The sequence below is a fragment of the Engystomops pustulosus genome, chromosome 7 (assembly GCF_040894005.1).
Source record: "Engystomops pustulosus chromosome 7, aEngPut4.maternal, whole genome shotgun sequence".
NCBI classification, from domain to species: Eukaryota; Metazoa; Chordata; class Amphibia; order Anura; family Leptodactylidae; genus Engystomops; species Engystomops pustulosus.
In genome coordinates this window covers 171462209-171484069 of record NC_092417.1, presented here as the reverse complement: position 1 = coordinate 171484069, position 21861 = coordinate 171462209, and the positions used below count along the sequence as shown (strand labels likewise).

Below are 21861 nucleotides of genomic sequence, written 5' to 3'. Positions count from 1 at the left end.
CACGTATACACACATGCATACACTGATACACGTATACACACATGCATACACTGATACACGTATACACACATACACGTATACACACATGCATACACTGATACACGTATACACACATGCATACACTGATACACGTATACACACATGCATACACTGATACACGTATACACACATGCATACACTGATACACGTATACACACATGCATACACTGATACACGTATACACACATGCATACACTGATACACGTATACACACATGCATACACTGATACACGTATACACACATGCATACACTGATACACGTATACACACATGCATACACTGATACACGTGTACACACATGCATACACTGATACACGTGTACACACATGCATACACTGATACACGTGTACACACATGCATACACTGATAGACGTGTACACACATGCATACACTGATACACGTATACACACATGCATACACTGATACACGTGTACACACATGCATACACTGATACACGTATACACACATGCATACACTGATACACGTATACACACATGCATACACTGATACACGTATACACACATGCATACACTGATACACGTATACACACATGCATACACTGATACACGTATACACACATGCATACACTGATACACGTATACACACATGCATACACTGATACACGTATACACATACATCAATATACACACACATGCTCACATAGACACATGTAAATAATATAACACTCCCAATTATGGTAAATGTACACACACACATACAGACACATACATATATAAATCCTCAGACACACACAGATACACACACCCACACTCTTATATTAGCAGATATTCCCGTTGTCTTGGTCAGGTTATTTCTATGGAGACTGTAGTAGTCAGACGTCTCCAGCTCGGATTATGTCATTGGAAGTAATAGGATAGAGAAGAATAGAGCCCTGCAGCAAAGTCACCCATCTACCCCCATGGGATACAGATACGACTGAGTGCATTGTACACTCCTGCCAAGACACCAGGCATAAGACGCGGGGCATGTGCCCCCGCCCGGTGCCAGGTGCTGCCAGCGCCTTATACTGGGGTAGTCATCCCCTGAGCTGTAGGATGTGTGACACTAAACTATTTCCAAATATAATATATATATCAATATCCAGTGATGTATATGGGGTTGTCCCCTTATCCCTGGAGGGCAGGTGTCAGGACTTCACTAAAAAGGGTCAGATGAGTCTCAAAGTGGCTAATCCCTCTCTCTGTATGAGAACACATGCATGCTCTGCAGGAAATGAATAATAATTGCCCTTACAGATAAAGTACTGGGATAGTGATACAGATATATACCATGCATAGTGTTATCACCTGGACGGATGGATGGGATTTTTTTTTTTTACCATCCCCATTGTATGACTGGTGACGAGTAGTGGTGATGTGACTATAATAATCTCTACCTGCAGGCGCGGTGTACAGGTCACAGTCACAAGGAGCGGCCGCCATCTGATGAAACACTCCTATAGGCGAGTGCAATGCACAGAGAGCGTCACACAGGGTCCAGGTGCTTCCTATTACAGGTCGTTGCATCTGTGCGAGAAGAATAAAATAAAATCAGATGAAATGATGATAATAAAGCTGCAGCGATGTATAATCACCTCCTCCCAGACAGAAACTGAGATATACAGAGAGGAAGAAGGGGGAAAAGACTCCACAGGAGCTCACACTCTAAGGCCTCATTCACACAACACTCACAGCCGACGTGCAGGAGGCCTAAAGAGGGTGAGGGGATAGTCCTCAAGCTACAGGGGGACCCCAGCAGCCCCCACCTCCATTTAGGATAACGAGCAATTCCTTTAGACGTATGTCCCTTATTGATATGATCTGTGATTCTGTGGATGATACACTGATATAGGGGCACCGATACCTGATAATTATGGCTGCTTTTAAGGGTTTCAAATTGGGGGGGGTCTATAGCTGGCAGACATATATGGCTGGCACATTGTCAAGAGGGGTCTTAGTGGTCAACATAGTTATAGGGTGTCTGTGGTGGGTATATAGCTATGGGGTATATGTGGTGGTATATAGTTATGGGGTATCTGTGGTGGTATATAGCTATGGGGTATCTGTGATGGGTATATAGTTATGGGGTGTCTGTGGTGGGTATATAGCTATGGGGTATCTGTGGTGGTATATAGCTATGGGGTATCTGTGGGGGGGTATATAGTTATGGGGTATCTGTGGTGGTATATAGCTATGGGGTATCTGTGATGGGTATATAGTTATGGGGTGTCTGTGGTGGGTATATAGCTATGGGGTATCTGTGGTGGGTATATAGCTATGGGGTATATGTGGTGGGTATATAGTTATGGGGTATCTGTGGTGGTATATAGCTATGGGGTATATGTGGTGGGTATATAGCTATGGGGTATATGTGGTGGGTATATAGTTATGGGGTATCTGTGGTGGGTATATAGCTATGGGGTATCTGTGGTGGGTATATAGCTATGGGGTATCTGTGGTGGGTATATAGTTATGGGGTATATGTGGTGGGTATATAGTTATGGGGTATCTGTGGTGGGTATATAGCTATGGGGTATATGTGGTGGGTATATAGTTATGGGGTATCTGTGGTGGGTATATAGCTATGGGGTATCTGTTGTGGGTATATAGCTATGGGGTATCTGTGGTGGGTATATAGTTATGGGGTATATGTGGTGGGTATATAGTTATGGGGTATCTGTGGTGGGTATATAGCTATGGGGTGTCTGTGGTGGTATATAGATATGGGGTATCTGTGGAGGGTATATAGCTATGGGGGATCTGTGGTGGTATATAGCTATGGGGTATCTGTGGTGGTATATAGCTATGGAGTGTCTGTGGTGGTATATAGCTATGGGGTATCTGTGGTGGGTATATAGCTATGGGGTATCTGTGGTGGGTATATAGCTATGGGGTATCTGTGGTGGGTATATAGTTATGGGGTATATGTGGTGGGTATATAGTTATGGGGTATCTGTGGTGGGTATATAGCTATGGGGTATATGTGGTGGGTATATAGTTATGGGGTATCTGTGGTGGGTATATAGCTATGGGGTATCTGTTGTGGGTATATAGCTATGGGGTATCTGTGGTGGGTATATAGTTATGGGGTATATGTGGTGGGTATATAGTTATGGGGTATCTGTGGTGGGTATATAGCTATGGGGTGTCTGTGGTGGTATATAGATATGGGGTATCTGTGGAGGGTATATAGCTATGGGGGATCTGTGGTGGTATATAGCTATGGGGTATCTGTGGTGGTATATAGCTATGGAGTGTCTGTGGTGGTATATAGCTATGGGGGATCTGTGGTGGTATATAGCTATGGGGGATCTGTGGTGGTATATAGCTATGGGGTATCTGTGGTGGGTATATAGCTATGGGGTGTCTGTGGTGGTATATAGCTATGGGGTATCTGTGGTGGGTATATAGCTATGGGGTATCTGTGGTGGATATATAGTTATGGGGTATCTGTGGTGGATATATAGTTATGGGGTATCTGTGGTGGGTATATAGCTATGGGGTATCTGTGGTGGGTATATAGCTATGGGGTATCTGTGGTGGATATATAGTTATGGGGTATCTGTGGTGGATATATAGTTATGGGGTATCTGTGGTGGATATATAGTTATGGGGTATCTGTGGTGGGTATATAGTTATGGGGTATCTGTGGAGGGTATATAGTTATGGGGTATCTGTGGAGGGTATATAGCTATGGGGTATCTGTGGTGGGTATATAGCTATGGGGGATCTGTGGTGGGTATATAGTTATGGGGGATCTGTGGTGGATATATAGCTATGGGGTATCTGTGGTGGGTATATAGCTATGGGGTATCTGTGGTGGGTATATAGCTATGGGGTGTCTGTGGTGGGTATATAGCTATGGGGTATCTGTGGTGGGTATATAGTTATGGGGGATCTGTGGTGGATATATAGCTATGGGGTATCTGTGGTGGGTATATAGTTATGGGGTATCTGTGGTGGGTATATAGTTATGGGGTATCTGTGGTGGATATATAGTTATGGGGTATCTGTGGTGGGTATATAGCTATGGGGTATCTGTGGTGGGTATATAGCTATGGGGGATCTGTGGTGGGTATATAGCTATGGGGGATCTGTGGTGGGTATATAGTTATGGGGTATCTGTGGTGGGTATATAGCTATGGGGTATCTGTGGTGGGTATATAGCTATGGGGTATCTGTGGTGGGTATGTAGCTATGGGGTAGCTGTGGTGGGTATATAGTTATGGGGTATCTGTGGTGGGTATATAGTTATGGGCTATCTGTGGTGGGTATATAGTTATGGGGTATCTGTGGTGGATATATAGTTATGGGGTATCTGTGGTGGGTATATAGCTATGGGGTATCTGTGGTGGGTATATAGCTATGGGGTATCTGTGGTGGGTATGTAGCTATGGGGTAGCTGTGGTGGGTATATAGTTATGGGGTATATGTGGTGGGTATATAGTTATGGGGTATATGTGGTGGGTATATAGTTATGGGGTATATGTGGTGGGTATATAGTTATGGGGTATCTGTGGTGGGTATATAGTTATGGGGTATCTGTGGTGGGTATATAGCTATGGGGTATATGTGGTGGGTATATAGTTATGGGGTATATGTGGTGGGTATATAGTTATGGGGTATCTGTGGTGGGTATATAGCTATGGGGTATATGTGGTGGGTATATAGCTATGGGGTATCTGTGGTGGGTATATAGCTATGGGGTATATGTGGTGGGTATATAGCTATGGGGTATCTGTGGTGGGTATATAGCTATGGGGTATCTGTGGTGGGTATATAGTTATGGGGTATATGTGGTGGGTATATAGCTATGGGGTATCTGTGGTGGGTATATAGTTATGGGGTATCTGTGGTGGGTATATAGTTATGGGGTATATGTGGTGGGTATATAGTTATGGGGTATCTGTGGTGGGTATATAGCTATGGGGTGTCTGTGGTGGGTATATAGTTATGGGGTATCTGTGGGGGGTATATAGATATGGGGTATCTGTGGTGGGTATATAGTTATGGGGTATCTGTGGTGGGTATATAGTTATGGGGTATATGTGGTGGGTATATAGCTATGGGGTATCTGTGGTGGGTATATAGTTATGGGGTATATGTGGTGGGTATATAGCTATGGGGGATCTGTGGTGGGTATATAGTTATGGGGTATATGTGGTGGGTATATAGTTATGGGGGATCTGTGGTGGGTATATAGCTATGGGGTATCTGTGGGGGGTATATAGATATGGGGTATCTGTGGAGGGTATATAGTTATGGGGTATATGTGCTGGGTATATAGCTATGGGGTATATGTGCTGGGTATATAGTTATGGGGTATCTGTGGTGGGTATATAGTTATGGGGTATATGTGGTGGGTATATAGCTATGGGGGATCTGTGGTGGGTATATAGTTATGGGGTATATGTGGTGGGTATATAGCTATGGGGGATCTGTGGTGGGTATATAGTTATGGGGTATATGTGGTGGGTATATAGTTATGGGGTATCTGTGGTGGGTATATAGCTATGGGGTATCTGTGGGGGGTATATAGATATGGGGTATCTGTGGAGGGTATACAGTTATGGGGGATCTGTGGTGGGTATATAGTTATGGGGTATCTGTGGTGGGTATATAGCTATGGGGGATCTGTGGTGGGTATATAGATATGGGGTATCTGTGGTGGGTATATAGATATGGGGTATATAGTTATGGGGTATCTGTGGTGGTATATAGATATGGGGTGTCTGTGGTGGGTATATAGTTATGGGGTATCTGTGGTGGGTATATAGCTATGGGGTATATAGTTATGGGGTATCTGTGGTGGTATATAGATATGGGGTGTCTGTGGTGGGTATATAGCTATGGGGTATATAGTTATGGGGTATCTGTGGTGGTATATAGATATGGGGTATCTGTGGAGGGTATATAGCTATGGGGGATCTGTGGTGGGTATATAGCTATGGGGTGTCTGTGGTGGGTATATAGATATGGGGTATCTGTGGAGGGTATATAGCTATGGGGGATCTGTGGTGGGTATATAGTTATGGGGTTTCTGTGGTGGGTATATAGTTATGGGGTATCTGTGGTGGGTATATAGCTATGGGGTATCTGTGGAGGGTATATAGTTATGGGGTATCTGTGGTCGGTATATAGCTATGGGGTATATAGCTATGGGGTATCTGTGGTGGGTATATAGTTATAGGGTATCTGTGGTGGGTATATAGTTATGGGGTGTATGTGGTGGGTATATAGTTATGGGGTATATGTGGTGGGTATATAGTTATGGGGTATCTGTGGTGGGTATATAGCTATGGGGTATCTGTGGTGGGTATATAGTTATGGGGTATCTGTGGAGGGTATATAGTTATGGGGTATCTGTGGAGGGTATATAGTTATGGGGTATCTGTGGTGGGTATATAGTTATGGGGTGTATGTGGTGGGTATATAGCTGTGGGGTATCTGTGGTGGGTATATAGTTATAGGGTATCTGTGGAGGGTATATAGCTATGGGGTATCTGTGGTGGGTATATAGTTATGGGGTATCTGTGGTGGGTATATAGATATGGGGTATCTGTGGAGGGTATTTAGTTATGGGGTATATGTGGTGGGTATATAGTTATGGGGTATCTGTGGTGGGTTATTGGATACACCCCCTGAGTATATACCAGTGATATAGTTATAGGGTGTCTGTGTCTCTCAGTCAGTACTACAAGTCTCATCATCCTCCCGCCCTTCATCTTCCTCCATCTCCTCATCCAGCCTCATCACTGCATCATCTCCTCCTCAGATCCTTCCGCCAGCCGCAGAACCTGAGGCCGGGCACGTCCGCCGAGCCGCTATGCAAATGAGGCCGCATCACCGCTGACGTGTAGCGCAGCCCCGGGTATATATGTGTATCCCTCCGCCGGGGCGCCTGTGCAGAGCGGAGGACAGCAGCAGCCGAGGAGAAGACACAGGACTCACTACAGGTGACAACAGCTGCACCCCGACATGACAGCCTGCTAATTGCTGCAACCTGACATGACACCCTGTTAGCTATTGCACCCAGACAAGACACCCTGCTATTTGCTGCACCCTGACATGACACCCTGTTATCTATTGCACCCAGACAAGACACCCTGCTATTTGCTGCCCCCTGCCATGACACCCCTCGTGCCCCCTGCCATGACACCCCTCTATTTGTTACTTTGTAGCTGCTGATACATGAAGAAATGGAACTAGTTTTAGCTAAATAATTTCTGTCATTGTTACAAATATGTGGAGGATAGATATTGGATACTTTTTGCACATAAAATTATCAATCCATTTTTAAAAATAAGAGAATGCATTGCTCTGGATGAGAGTCCAGTGTACACATTGCACTGGTGGATGTACATACAAGTCTATGGATACATTGTACATTGCAGTTATTGGTGGATGTGTATAATTATAATCTTTATATTGTAGCTTTGGTCAGATCATCATCAGGATATTAGTTGTTCCCATTCCTCTTATTTCCTGCTCTCTCCTCCCCATATTATCCTCTTGGGTCCAGGCCGCAGTATTTATAGCCTGGATTGTATCTGTGATACAGAGTAACAAGTGACGGTCGCAGGGTTGGCGCGGCGCCCCCCTCTGCTTCCTTGCAGTGAGTCAGCCCTGGTGGGGAAGTGAAGACGTGAAGGGTGCGGCTGCTCTTTAGACAAAATATAAATCCATTGAATGTTACAAAATATTCTGGATCCCCCTTTCCTTTTTTATTAGGGTTGTAGAACCACAAGTATCAGCATGCATGACCCTGGCCCATCACACCCACTTCTATCCTGCTCCCTATACATCATAAGTAACAGCTGCAGACTGTGCCCAGGGCCTAAGCCCTTCTGATCTGATTATAACCCTGCACTGCCATTGGTATCCTCGAAGGGACCTGCACGATGTCATTATAACCTGCACGGTCCCAGAGGTCACATCACACATCCTGGAGGTCACGTCACCCAGCCACCGAGGTCATTGGTCGATGCTTTGGCAGTACCCAATGATATGTACAGTATTGTGATTGCAGGGCCCTCCTATAGTCCAGTATCCACTAATGGTGTAGGTTGATGCATTTGTATGCAGCTTGTGGACCATGTAATGGGGGGAGGGGAGGGGGTGTGATATCTGCACATCACTGTGTCCTTGAAAGCCGACATCTCCTGCTGATGTATACGTGACGTCATGTGTCATATCTCCACCTATAGGAGGACACACAACTATCCTTTCTACCTAGTAACATCACTTCGTTACATCGTAGGCGATAAGGTTCATATGTACATAATTGTAGAGAACAATTATGTATCCTTCTCGCGTCTATGTATCTATCTATGTATCCATCTATGTATCCATCTAGCATCTGTAACCCTTTCGTGCCTATATATACATCCGTGTATCCATCTCGCATCTATGTATCCCTCTTGCGCCTATATATACATCTACGTATCCATCTCGTGCCCACATATACATCTATGCATCCCTCTCGTGCCCACATATACATCTATGCATCCCTCTTGCGCCCATATATCCATCTATGTATCCCTCTTGCGCCCATATATCCATCTATGTATCCCTCTTGCGCCCATATATCCATCTATGTATCCCTCTTGCGCCCATATATCCATCTATGTATCCCTCTTGCGCCCATATATCCATCTATGTATCCCTCTTGCGCCCATATATCCATCTATGTATCCCTCTTGCGCCCATATATCCATCTATGTATCCCTCTTGCGCCCATATATCCATCTATGTATCCCTCTTGCGCCCATATATCCATCTATGTATCCCTCTTGCGCCCATATATCCATCTATGTATCCCTCTTGCGCCCATATATCCATCTATGTATCCCTCTTGCGCCCATATATCCATCTATGTATCCCTCTTGCGCCCATATATCCATCTATGTATCCCTCTTGCGCCCATATATCCATCTATGTATCCCTCTTGCGCCCATATATCCATCTATGTATCCCTCTTGCGCCCATATATCCATCTATGTATCCCTCTTGCGCCCATATATCCATCTATGTATCCCTCTTGCGCCCATATATCCATCTATGTATCCCTCTTGCGCCCATATATCCATCTATGTATCCCTCTCGCGCCCACATATCCATCTATGTATCCCTCTTGCGCCTATATATACATCTACGTATCCATCTCGTGCCCACATATACATCTATGCATCCCTCTCGTGCCCACATATCCATCTATGTATCCCTCTTGCGCCCATATATCCATCTATGTATCCCTCTTGCGCCCATATATCCATCTATGTATCCCTCTTGCGCCCATATATCCATCTATGTATCCCTCTTGCGCCCATATATCCATCTATGTATCCCTCTTGCGCCCATATATCCATCTATGTATCCCTCTCGCGCCCACATATCCATCTATGTATCCCTCTTGCGCCTATATATACATCTACGTATCCATCTCGTGCCCACATATACATCTATGCATCCCTCTCGTGCCCACATATACATCTATGCATCCCTCTTGCGCCCATATATCCATCTATGTATCCCTCTTGCGCCCATATATCCATCTATGTATCCCTCTTGCGCCCATATATCCATCTATGTATCCCTCTTGCGCCCATATATCCATCTATGTATCCCTCTTGCGCCCATATATCCATCTATGCATCCCTCTTGCGCCCATATATCCATCTATGTATCCCTCTTGCGCCCATATATCCATCTATGTATCCCTCTTGCGCCCATATATCCATCTATGTATCCCTCTTGCGCCCATATATCCATCTATGTATCCCTCTTGCGCCCATATATCCATCTATGTATCCCTCTTGCGCCCATATATCCATCTATGTATCCCTCTTGCGCCCATATATCCATCTATGTATCCCTCTTGCGCCCATATATCCATCTATGTATCCCTCTTGCGCCCATATATCCATCTATGTATCCCTCTTGCGCCCATATATCCATCTATGTATCCCTCTTGCGCCCATATATCCATCTATGTATCCCTCTTGCGCCCATATATCCATCTATGCATCCCTCTTGCGCCCATATATCCATCTATGTATCCCTTTTGCGCCCATATATCCATCTATGTATCCCTTTTGCGCCCATATATCCATCTATGTATCCCTTTTGCGCCCATATATCCATCTAGCAACCATGTATCTATCTATTCTGTAGTAGATTCTGTCAAAGTCATTAGGGGACTTTATAGTGTCGCCAATACAGCCAATCTAAACCAACGCTCAAGGGAACCCTATACTACAGTAGTTATATAAGAAGACCTGCATCACCCATGTAGCTGTAGATGTGGCTATAGCCCTATAGTGGGGAATAGTATTGATTACCTGGTGACCTTTTAAGGGTTGGATGTATTGGGAGCAGTTGACCTTTCATTTCACGTTAGGATCTGAGTGCTGATGACAAACACTGGGTCAGAGCAGCTCCATAGCGCAGGACTTTTTGGGTGCTGCTGGTCTGTAGTTGGTATCTGCCAATTTGTGTCTAAGAACAAACAGTGATGGGGTCATAGGTGACCGTGGGTCATAGGTGTGAAGGCTAGCTTGCTCGGTTTCTGCTGTCTATTATAGAAAGGTGCCAGGACATGGGTGTCCAGCTATTACAGGTGTATGAGTGGTGGTTCCTGACTTTTGATTAGGGCCGAGACCCTAATCGACTCCTTGTTCTTCTAAGACCTAATAAAGTCACATAATAGCGACGCGTTGGCAGTGACTTCAGTGTTGCGGCGTGTAGAGACTTGTACGGCGCCTGCGCCAGTGTAATAAGTCTTTAGTAGTTGCCTTTCACTTCCTTCCGTCACTTGGGTCACATCCAGCACCGTCACAAGGAGTCGTTATAATGGTGTTAGTTGCTGGGAAGCCGAGGCCTGTGAATATGCAGCAGAGCTGAGTTTGTCTCTTGGCAGACATTTCTGTATCACAAGGTTACAGAGTTATAAAAAATCCATCACTGCTATGTATTCATAGTTTATCTCTACCTCTTCTGACCCCTTTTACATTAATTTGGGGTCGGCAGTGGTCACAAACTGTCTGTGTAATTGGACTATAACCCAGCTTTTCTGGGACCCTGATTGGTAATACTTCCTGGTTATAAATTACTGCAAATTTTGCTTCTGCAGACGTTGGGTTTACAAGTAGTAATGTTATCTGAGTTGATTGCCACCCAGCTTTCCCAGAGACGAGATTGTTTGGCCGTTTTAGGAGGAGATGTTGTTCTGAGAATCCTCTCCCCCCCCCATTTAGTACGGTAACGTCTAGACGTCCTTATCGGAGCGGAGCTGCTGGGGTAACGTCACTAGATGTGCGGTCATGTTGCGTCATCGGCTGGATGTTTATGGACTCTCGTGGGTTAATGTATAACACGTGGCACTGCCCTTTATCCCGCCAGGTTCTAAGTCTGACTATTGCTTCCTCCAGCAGAACAAGATGGCAAGTACCAAGGAAAAGCTGATCCACAATGTGGTGTGCGAGCCGGCCGCCTCCCAAAACAAGATCACCATTGTCGGGGTTGGCGCCGTTGGCATGGCCTGTGCCATCAGCGTCCTGCAGAAGGTGAGGCCAGGTCTTCTCATACCCCGGGGGGAGGGGGTCCTGTAATATCTCTGATCTTCTTCATACCCTTCCATGTTCTCTCTGCAGGATCTGGCTGATGAGCTCGCGCTGGTTGATGTGATTGAAGACAAACTGAAGGGTGAAATGATGGATCTGCAACATGGCAGCCTCTTCCTGAAGACCCCTAAGATTGTGTCTGGGAAAGGTAAGTCCGCCATCAGGTATACATATAGACCTGTCCCCATTGGAAAACACTATGACTACTCAAGTGACCAACCATTCCTATGCTTATCTTGCTACTCTATCATTTAAGGGAACCTGTCAGCAGCTTTTACCACATTAAATGCCCAACCCCCTCTGGTAAGGGATGAAATTTCCTTTCTAAAATTTGCTCTTTTATGTGAAATCTCGCCTATACAAAATCTCCAAAGTTATGTGACCCTAAGCAGAGAAAAGTCATATTTTACCAGAGATGAGTCAAGTTTAGACTGCAGGGGGATAGTCACTTCTGACACCCATATCTTCTGCTCTATAGCACCGAGAATATTGCTATGTGGTGTCATATTAAAGACAAGAATTTTATCTTCTGTGATCTACAGAACGGGAGATACAGAAAGTTAAATGTTTTGTAACTGTCTGTATCTGCAGCTCAGTAGATCACAGAAAAACAAGTTCACCATCTTAAATATAAGAATTTTATATTTAATATGACACCCGCAGAATGTTTCTCGGTGCTATAGTACAGAAGATATGGTTGTCTGAATTGACCATGCCTCAGCAGCTTCTAAACTTGATTCCTCTCTGGTTAAATATGACTCTTCTCTGCTCATTTGACTCATATGACTTAGATATTTATAAAGGTAAACGGGTGGGATTTCACATACAGGGAATTCTAGAACATTTTGTCCCCTACCTGAGGGGGCTACTAGTGTAATGGGGTAAAACAGGACCCCGTGATCATTGGGGGGCCTACGGTCCAATCGAGTTGAACGGAGAGTGGCCATATTCAGCCTGACTGCAGGAAAAGGGTCAGCATTGCCTCTGTTCCCTAGATAGATGATATGTCATAAATAATCTAGATGGAAAGACCCCTTTAAGTCTAGAACCATCCATCGGGCATTGTACTTGAAACCCCAAACCACTGTGTCATTCAAGTGTTTGGTCTGCAAGTTTAAAGTCCGCTTCTTTTATACGGGAGGCTCTGGAAACCCCTTTGTGTTATAGGATCAGACCCCCCTAGGCTGCCGGAACTATAACTGATTACTGTTGTTGCAGATTACAGCGTCACCGCCAATTCTAAGCTGGTGGTGGTGACAGCCGGAGCCCGTCAGCAGGAAGGAGAGAGCCGCCTGAACCTGGTGCAGCGCAACGTCAACATCTTCAAATTTATCATTCCCAATATTGTAAAGTACAGTCCTAACTGCATCCTGCTGATTGTTTCCAATCCAGGTTAGTCCAGTGCACCCAGGTGGTCCCTTACTATGGGGGTCTCTCTTTTTTTTTTATTTATTTATTTTTTTTATTTTAATATTTCTGACTTAATTTTCTTCCTCCACAGTCGACGTCTTGACCTACGTGGCCTGGAAGATCAGCGGCTTCCCCAAGCATCGGGTCATCGGCAGCGGCTGTAACCTGGACTCTGCCCGTTTCCGCTACCTCATGGGAGAAAAGTTGGGTATTCACCCCCTGAGCTGCCACGGCTGGGTCATCGGTGAACACGGAGACTCCAGCGGTGAGTGCGCTCCTTAAAGACCAAACCTCAAGTAACCTTAGACACCGTCTAAATTTATCTCCTTGGAAAGGTCACGACAGTAACACAAGTAGGTCGGACGCTGCGGCCTTCACCCTGAAAGGCCCGGAAAGGTCATAGGGAATATTACTACTGGGATAGATGGCAGATGGTGGAGCTGCGCGCAGTCAGCTCTGCTATGTACAGGGAACATGCCATTTATTTATTAGCCTTCTACTTCCATATTGAAACATTTGGTGTAAATGAATCATAAAATACCGTATTTTTCGGACTATAAGGCGCACAAAAAATCCTTTGATTTTTCCCAAAAATCAAAGGTGCGCATTAGTCCAGTGCGCCTCATATATGAACCGTACTTACAGACAACAGCTGCCTTGAGCTGTGCACAGGTCTGCCACCTGCTGGTCATTCATCCTTACAATCGGGTGTGCCTTATAATCCGGTGCACCTTATATATGAACCTAGATGTTTTAGCAGGCATTTATTGATGGTGCGCCTTATAGTTCAAAAAATACTGTACTTCTGTCCCCGATCCCTAATATCCTTCTTCTTCCAGTGCCCGTCTGGAGTGGAGTCAACGTCGCCGGTGTCTGTCTGAAGAACCTGAATCCTGATATGGGAGCAGACAACGACAAGGAGAACTGGAAGGAGGTGCACAAACAAGTGGTGGACAGGTACAGAATCTGTACGGGTGTGAACCATTGAGCTATAGCATAATATATATCTATCTCACATACAGCAGTCATGTGTAGCTGGTATCTTTCCAGCTATGCTGAAACTACAACACGGTACATGCTGGGAGTTGTAGTCTCACCATATCTGGAGAGCAGCGGAAAGTTCTGACACTCTACCGTCCCAAAATTGTTCTGATTAGTAATAGAAGCACCAACTGTAGGTATAACAGTTATATACGGTATCACATGAGGTGGTGTGACATATAATGTTATGTTATTTGGGAACTGCACATTATCTGTTAACAGCAGCTTGAATGAAGCCCCCCCCCCCCCCATAATTGATATCCCCCACAAGATGATGTACATTTACTTTTACAATTTATACATATTAACTTACCGAATGTCACTGCCATTTCTTGTAGTGCTTATGAAGTCATCAAGCTGAAGGGCTACACATCCTGGGCCATCGGCCTCTCCGTCGCAGATCTCGCTGAGACTATTCTAAAGAACCTCCGACGTGTTCATCCCATTTCCACAATGGTGAAGGTACGAGAATGTACAAGAATATAACTACTATAATACTGCCCCCCTATGTACAAGAATATAACTACTATAATACTGCCCCCTATGTACAAGAATATAACCACTATAATACTGCCCCCTATGTACAAGAATATAACTACTATAATACTGCCCCCTATGTACAAGAATATAACTACTATAATACTGCCCTTATGTACAGGAATATAACTACTATAATACTGCCCCCTATGTACAGGAATATAACTACTATAACACTGCCCCCTATGTACAAGAATATAACTACTATAATACTGCCCCTATGTACAAGAATATAACCACTATAATACTGCCCCCTATGTACAAGAATATAACTACTATAATACTGCCCCCTATGTACAAGAATATAACTACTATAATACTGCCCTTATGTACAGGAATATAACTACTATAATACTGCCCCCTATGTACAGGAATATAACTACTATAACACTGCCCCCTATGTACAAGACTATAACTACTATAATACTGCCCCCTATGTACAGGGATATCACTACTATAATACTGCCCCCCTATGTACAAGAATATAACTACTATAATACTGCCCCCTATGTACAAGAATATAACTACTATAATACTGCCCCCTATGTACAAGAATATTACTATAATACTGCACCCTATGTACAAGAATATAACTACTATAATACTACCCCTATGTACAAGAATATAACTACTATAATACTGCCCCCTATGTACAAGAATATAACTACTATAATACTGCCCCCTATGTACAAGAATATAACTACTATAATACTGCCCCCTATGTACAAGAATATTACTATAATACTGCACCCTATGTACAAGAATATAACTACTATAATACTACCCCTATGTACAAGAATATAACTACTATAATACTGCCCCTATGTACAGGAATATAACTACTATAATACTGCCCCCTGTGTACAGGAATATAACTACTATAATACCTCCCCTATGTACAAGAATATAACTACTATAATACTGCCCCCTATGTACAAGAATATAACTACTATAATACTGTATAATTAGTGTAACAATCTCTCTTCCAGGGAATGCACGGTGTGAAGGAAGACGTCTTCCTCAGTGTCCCATCCATTCTGGGTAACCAGGGTATCACAGATGTGGTGAACATGACCCTTAAGGCTGATGAGGAGGAGCGCCTGAGGAAGAGCGCTGACACTCTATGGTGTATCCAGAAGGAGCTGCAGTTTTAAGTCGCTCTCTTCTGTTCACGTGTCTGTCGTCGTCATATTGTGTTTTTACGTTGCACTTTTTAAGTAGGTCAATGCCCGTGTGATGTAATCATCTGTATTCGTGAAATTGCCATCACCGTTGTGTACAGGCCGCCAGAGCACCATACTGTATTTACGGTATTACATGGCACTCAAGGGTTAAATTAAGTCTCTGGGATTAAAGTACATTGTCTGAAGCTCACACTTACGTTTCCATTACCCCGAGAGAACAAATAATCCATGGAATGAAGGCAGCTGTGCCGCTCTTAAAGGGGCGGTACTTCTAAAAATCTGATTAATAAAGCAGGCGGTTTGCTTCCGTTTCCTGTTTTGATACTTTTGAATCTTAGAATCCAACTGTCGTTCATCTGGTAGGATTGTCAGTTAGCCATTGCCTGTCATGGTCTAAAAACAGAGACCAATTTTCGATTGGTCCAGAAAAGGGTAACAATAGTTTACAGGGCGGAGACTTCGTCACTGATTGGTGTTCCCACCACCAAAGAGAATCTATAGGAGATTATATTATATATCGGTGTCTCGTGTGTTGTCCTTACCTCCGGGCAGGGAACGCTTCCTGTTATTACAGCTGAAACTCTGAGAAATGGCAACATGAATATGGCACTAATAAAAATATATATATATATACTTTAAGTTTTTGTGTCTTTATTAGGACCATTTAGAAAGCAGACACATCTTATTACAGTACTGAGCTCCATACACACAACGTATGCTACACCCATCCAAGACAGAGCCCACGTGTAGGATATGTTTGGCTAGAGAGGTGGGGCGCTGCTCACCCCCTTCCCTCTCCATAGGGAGCGCTGCTCACCCCCTTCCCTCTCCATAGGGAGCACAATAGGCTTCTATGGGGAGGGCTATCTGTCCGAAAATGTATGTGAATGGAGCCTTGGAATAGGTTAGAAATACGGTAATTACAGCCCCCAAAATCCCCATTTAAAGGGCACCTACCACCACAAATCTACCTATAAAGGTAGATCGGGTGGTAGGTGAATCAATGGGACGTGAGGATAGCCCTTTTAAGGGCTAATCCTCACGTCCCCGCATTTTTTTGTAAACTTATTACTCGAATATGTTAATTTTGTTATGTGGCTACTTGGGCGTGGAGTAGCCGCATCTGAGATTACACGAGGCGGCTACTCCACACCCCGGTAGCCACTTTACCCCTCCTACTCACCATGTTCGGCGCGCAGCTGCTCGTAGCTGCGCGCCCTCGTCCGCCGATCCTGCCGTCTGCGCATGCGCCTGTGCAGCCCCGGCTTTGGAGGTGTGACCGCGCGGGCCTGCTGTTCTGCGCATGCGCAGACGGCAGGATCGTCAGACGAGGGCGCAGCTACGAGCAGCTGCGCGCCGAAGTGGCTACCGGGGCGTGGAGTAGCCGCCTCGTGTAACCTCAGATGCGGCTACTCCACGCCCAAGTAGCCACATAACAAAATTAACATATTCAAGTAATAAAAGTTTACAAAAAAGTGCGGGGACGTGAGGATTAGCCCTTAAAAGGGCTATCCTCACGTCCCATTGATTCACCTACCACCCGATCTACCTTTATAGGTAGATTTGTGGTGGTAGGTTTCCTTTAAGGGAACATGTCACAAGCTTTTACTCCATTAAACTAGCAGGTAGGGTGTTAAATGTCCTTTCTAGAATTCCCCTCTTATGTGAAATCTCATCAGTTCCCGTATAAAAAAAAAAAAAAATCTCTCCCCCGGAGTCAGGAGTAGGTCAGAGTAAGATTTGTACCAGAGATGAGTCAAGTTTAGTGGTTGCAGCAGTAGTGTCTCTTCAGAAGCCCTTATCTTTTGTTCTATAGCACCTAAAAACACGCTGCTGTTTATTATTAAAGATAAGAATCTTGGGGGACATTTAATCATAGTGGGGTCTCAGGTTCACCTGTTTTTGCGCCTGGTTTGCTCTTCTTTTTGGCTCCTGATCTATGATGGATCTGGTTCTGGCTTAGTAAATGCACTTTGGAACTGTCGCTTGTCCCATTCATTTGCGCCTAAATTTGCGCCTAATTTGTCTCAAATTGTTAGATCTCATTTGTGAGCAATAATGAAAGGAGACTGAGAAAAGGTGACAGAACGTTCAGGGCTTCATCTCTGCACAAAAACCTATCATTGTGATGTAACTGCAGGGACTAAAAGTTACAGAGATGGAAAAAAAAATATATATAAATTCTTGCTGAAATGAGTCTTTGCCGTTTTTATTATAATTTACAGGAAACGGAGACGATAATATTCTCAGATCTGTACAATAAGACAATAATCACTCCCAGAGATGATCCTATAGACAATGATGAAGTCGTTACTGGGGAAATGTTACATTATAAAACTGCTCCCAAGTATTTTCCATGTTGCATAGAGGGAATTTGTCATTTGGGAACCTAAAATGTATGTTTTTAGTAATGAAAAGGGAAGTTTTTTGGAAGTGCAGCTGCTCAGAGGCGCAAATTAGTGATAGATCCCGTGCAAACATCTGTATAGGAGGCTCTCACTATGTCAGATAAGGCGCAGGGGCTCAAAACCACTACGTGCCGGACTTTGCTATGCAGCTGTTCCATCTACTTCCAAACCAATGTTCTCAGTCATACAGGGACAAAACAGCGGATCTGTGCAAGGGCCGAGTACTGGACCCCCAGCAATCAGATAATAATGCCGATCCTGAGGATATATAGAATATAATGTAGATGTATAAGACTCAGATACTGCATTTCCCTGAAAATAAATCTTTTTGAGTTAAAATCTAAGCCCCACTCCAAAATTAAGCCCTTATGGGAGGAACGCACTTTTAAATGGCTATATGTTCTATACCATGGCACCTAGAATCACGGTTCTGGTGTCATTTTAAAGAGAATCTCCCTGGCTAAACACTTGTGTTCCTAGGTACCACACAACTGGAAATATCCACCATTTAATAGTCAGAAGCGCAAGTTTCATATACAGCTCCTACTTCAGACTATAACATTACTTGTTGAAATCTAGGCGTCACAGACACAATCCTTGTGTATAGAAAAACGTACGAGATGGGTGCAGTGCTTCTGAACCAAGTACACCTACATACTGGCATGTGCCTCCAGAAACAGGATCTGACTTCTTTTGGCTTCTAATAGCTTAATTTTTGAGAAAACTTTCTTTTAAAATTATACAAATGAGCCTCAGTGGCTCCTGGCTACATCACAGAAGCCCCTTCTAGCTCCATCATCTGCTAATTATTCACCCCTTCATCTGTCTCTTTGGCTGGGGATGGAGGAGGTGGACAGAAACGTCCAATGGAGGTGTAAATATTTGGCAAACGCCGAAGACTTTTGTGATGCAATAAAAGGAGCCCCTGAGGCTCATTTGCATCATTTTAATTGATGGTTTCTCAAAAAGTAAGCTATTAGAAGCCAAAAGAAGACAGATTTGGTTGTAGGAGACACACGTCAGCATGTAGGTGTACTTGGTTCAGAAGCACTGCACCCATCAGGTACATTTCTCTCCTCTATACACAAGGCTTGTGTATGTGTCACCTAGATATCAACATGTAACGTTATAGTCTAAAGTAGGAGCTGTATATAAAACTTGCGCTTCTGACTCTTGAGCAGTGGATATTTCCAGTTGTGTTCTACCAAGAAACACAAATGTTGAAGGGCATCTACTACCAGGATGAAGGACTGCATGCAAATGAGCCTGTGGGGCTCCAGGCTCCATAGGTGTTAATGCATACAGTCTTTCATCCTGGTGGTACAAGTCCTTTAATGGAGATTCTCTTTAAAATGACACCAGAACAGTGTGCCATGGTATAGAACATATAGACATTTAAAATACAGGCATTCCCCGGGTTACGTACAAGATAGGGTCCGGAGGTTTGTTCTTAAGTTGAATTTGTATATAAGTCGAAACTGTATATTTTATAATTGTAGATCCAGACAAAAAAAATTTAGGCCCCAGTGACAATTGAAGTTTAAACATTTTTTGCTGTAATGGGACCAAAGATTATCAATAAAGCTTCATTACAGACACGTTACAGCTGATTATTGCAGCCTGGGACTATAGTATCATCCAGAGAGGTTACCAGAGGTTAGAGGGGTCCGTCTGTAACTAGGGGTCTGTAAGTCGGGTGTCCTTAAGTAGGGGACCGCTTGTATGCCCTTTAGTGTTCTCAAAAACTAAGCCATTAGAAGCCAAAATAAGACATTGGAAAACGCCAGCATATAGGTTAACTTGATTTAGAGCAGGGGTAGGGAACCTATCGCTCGGGAGCCAGATGTGGCTCTTTTGTTGGCTCTGAGACAGATCTTTAATAAATAGTGATGGCTGTTGTGTGACTGATCACTGGACACAGGCAGGGATGTTACCACTGCCTACGTCCTTTGTATGACCCAGGCGGCTTCGCCGTTATCCTCCAAGCCTGGGTCAAAGAGAAGAGCGTGGGAGCAATGAGGAGCTGTCTGCAGGGAGCGCAGGTAGGCGAAATTTTTTTTTTCTTTTTGCTGTGACTACCCATCTACTGGGAGGCATGTGCTGGGGCCACCCATCTACTGGGAGGCATGTGCGGGGGCCACCCATCTACTGGGAGGCATGTGCGGGGGCCACCCATCTACTGGGAGGCATGTGCGGGGGCCACCCATCTACTGGGAGGCATGTGCGGGGGCCACCCATCTACTGGGAGGCATGTGCGGGGGCCACCCATCTACTGGGAGGCATGTGCGGGGGCCACCCATCTACTGGGAGGCATGTGCGGGGGCCACCCATCTACTGGGAGGCATGTGCGGGGGCCACCCATCTACTGGGAGGCATGTGCGGGGGCCACCCATCTACTGGGAGGCATGTGCGGGGGCCACCCATCTACTGGGAGGCATGTGCGGGGGCCACCCATCTACTGGGAGGCATGTGCGGGGGCCACCCATCTACTGGGAGGCATGTGCTGGGGCCACCCATCTACTGGGAGGCATGTGCTGGGGCCACCCATCTACTGGGAGGCATGTGCTGGGGCCACCCATCTACTGGGAGGCATGTGCTGGGGCCACCCATCTACTGGGAGGCATGTGCTGGGGCCACCCATCTACTGGGAGGCATGTGCTGGGGCCACCCATCTACTGGGAGGCATGTGCTGGGGCCACCCATCTACTGGGAGGCATGTGCTGGGGCCACCCATCTACTGGGAGGCATGTGCTGGGGCCACCCATCTACTGGGAGGCATGTGCTGGGGCCACCCATCTACTGGGAGGCATGTGCTGGGGCCACCCATCTACTGGGAGGCATGTGCTGGGGCCACCCATCTACTGGGAGGCATGTGCTGGGGCCACCCATCTACTGGGAGGCATGTGCTGGGGCCACCCATCTACTGGGAGGCATGTGCTGGGGCCACCCATCTACTGGGAGGCATGTGCTGGGGCCACCCATCTACTGGGAGGCATGTGCTGGGGCCACCCATCTACTGGGAGGCATGTGCTGGGGCCACCCATCTACTGGGAGGCATGTGCTGGGGCCACCCATCTACTGGGAGGTATGTGCTGGGGCTACCCATACATGTGCATATGGTACAGCTCTTACAGAAAACATTTTAAAATATGTGGCGTTCATGGCTCTCTCAGCCAAAAAGGTTCCTAACCCCTGATTTAGAGGCACGGCATCTATGTGTTAGATTTCCTTTAAAATTACTTTAAAAGTACTGTGTATTTTATAATTGTAACCCCAGACAAAATTTTTGGTCTTTGTGACTTGGATTTTAAAACTTTTTGGTTGTCATTAGAACCAGGAGTAACACTAAAGCTTCATTACAGACACCTCTGATAACTGTTATAGCTGCTTATTGTAACCCAAGGCTAAAGTACAGTAAATTACCAACATCCAGAGGTCGGTTTGTAACTAGGGGTTGTATGCAAGTCGGGTGTTCTTAAGTAGGGGACCGCCTGTATTACTATACACAATAAATTGGGGCCAATGTTTCTAAAGGCAACAAAAATTTACTATGGAATCCAGTTTCTGGAGCCTGATGGTGACCTTCAATACATCCCTGTGATCAATAAAAGTGACACAAGAG

General features: G+C 45.0%; 1 protein-coding gene across 2 annotated transcripts; it reads left to right on the top strand.

The window, feature by feature from the left end:
* The first annotated feature begins 6842 nt into the window (after positions 1–6842).
* On the top strand, positions 6843–16462 carry LOC140071331 (L-lactate dehydrogenase A chain). Of its 2 annotated transcripts, none has more exons than XM_072118962.1 (8): positions 6843–6994; positions 11468–11602; positions 11690–11807; positions 12878–13051; positions 13161–13334; positions 13909–14026; positions 14449–14572; positions 15637–16462. In XM_072118962.1, exons 2-8 carry the CDS (start codon positions 11477–11479, stop codon positions 15799–15801), a joined length of 999 nt encoding a protein of 332 aa, XP_071975063.1. In that variant the 5' UTR covers positions 6843–6994; positions 11468–11476; the 3' UTR covers positions 15802–16462. The 2 variants fall into 2 exon arrangements, with proteins under 2 accessions (XP_071975063.1, XP_071975064.1); XM_072118963.1 differs by having other exon boundaries at positions 6849–6994; positions 11471–11602.
* The last annotated feature ends 5399 nt before the right edge of the window (positions 16463–21861 follow it).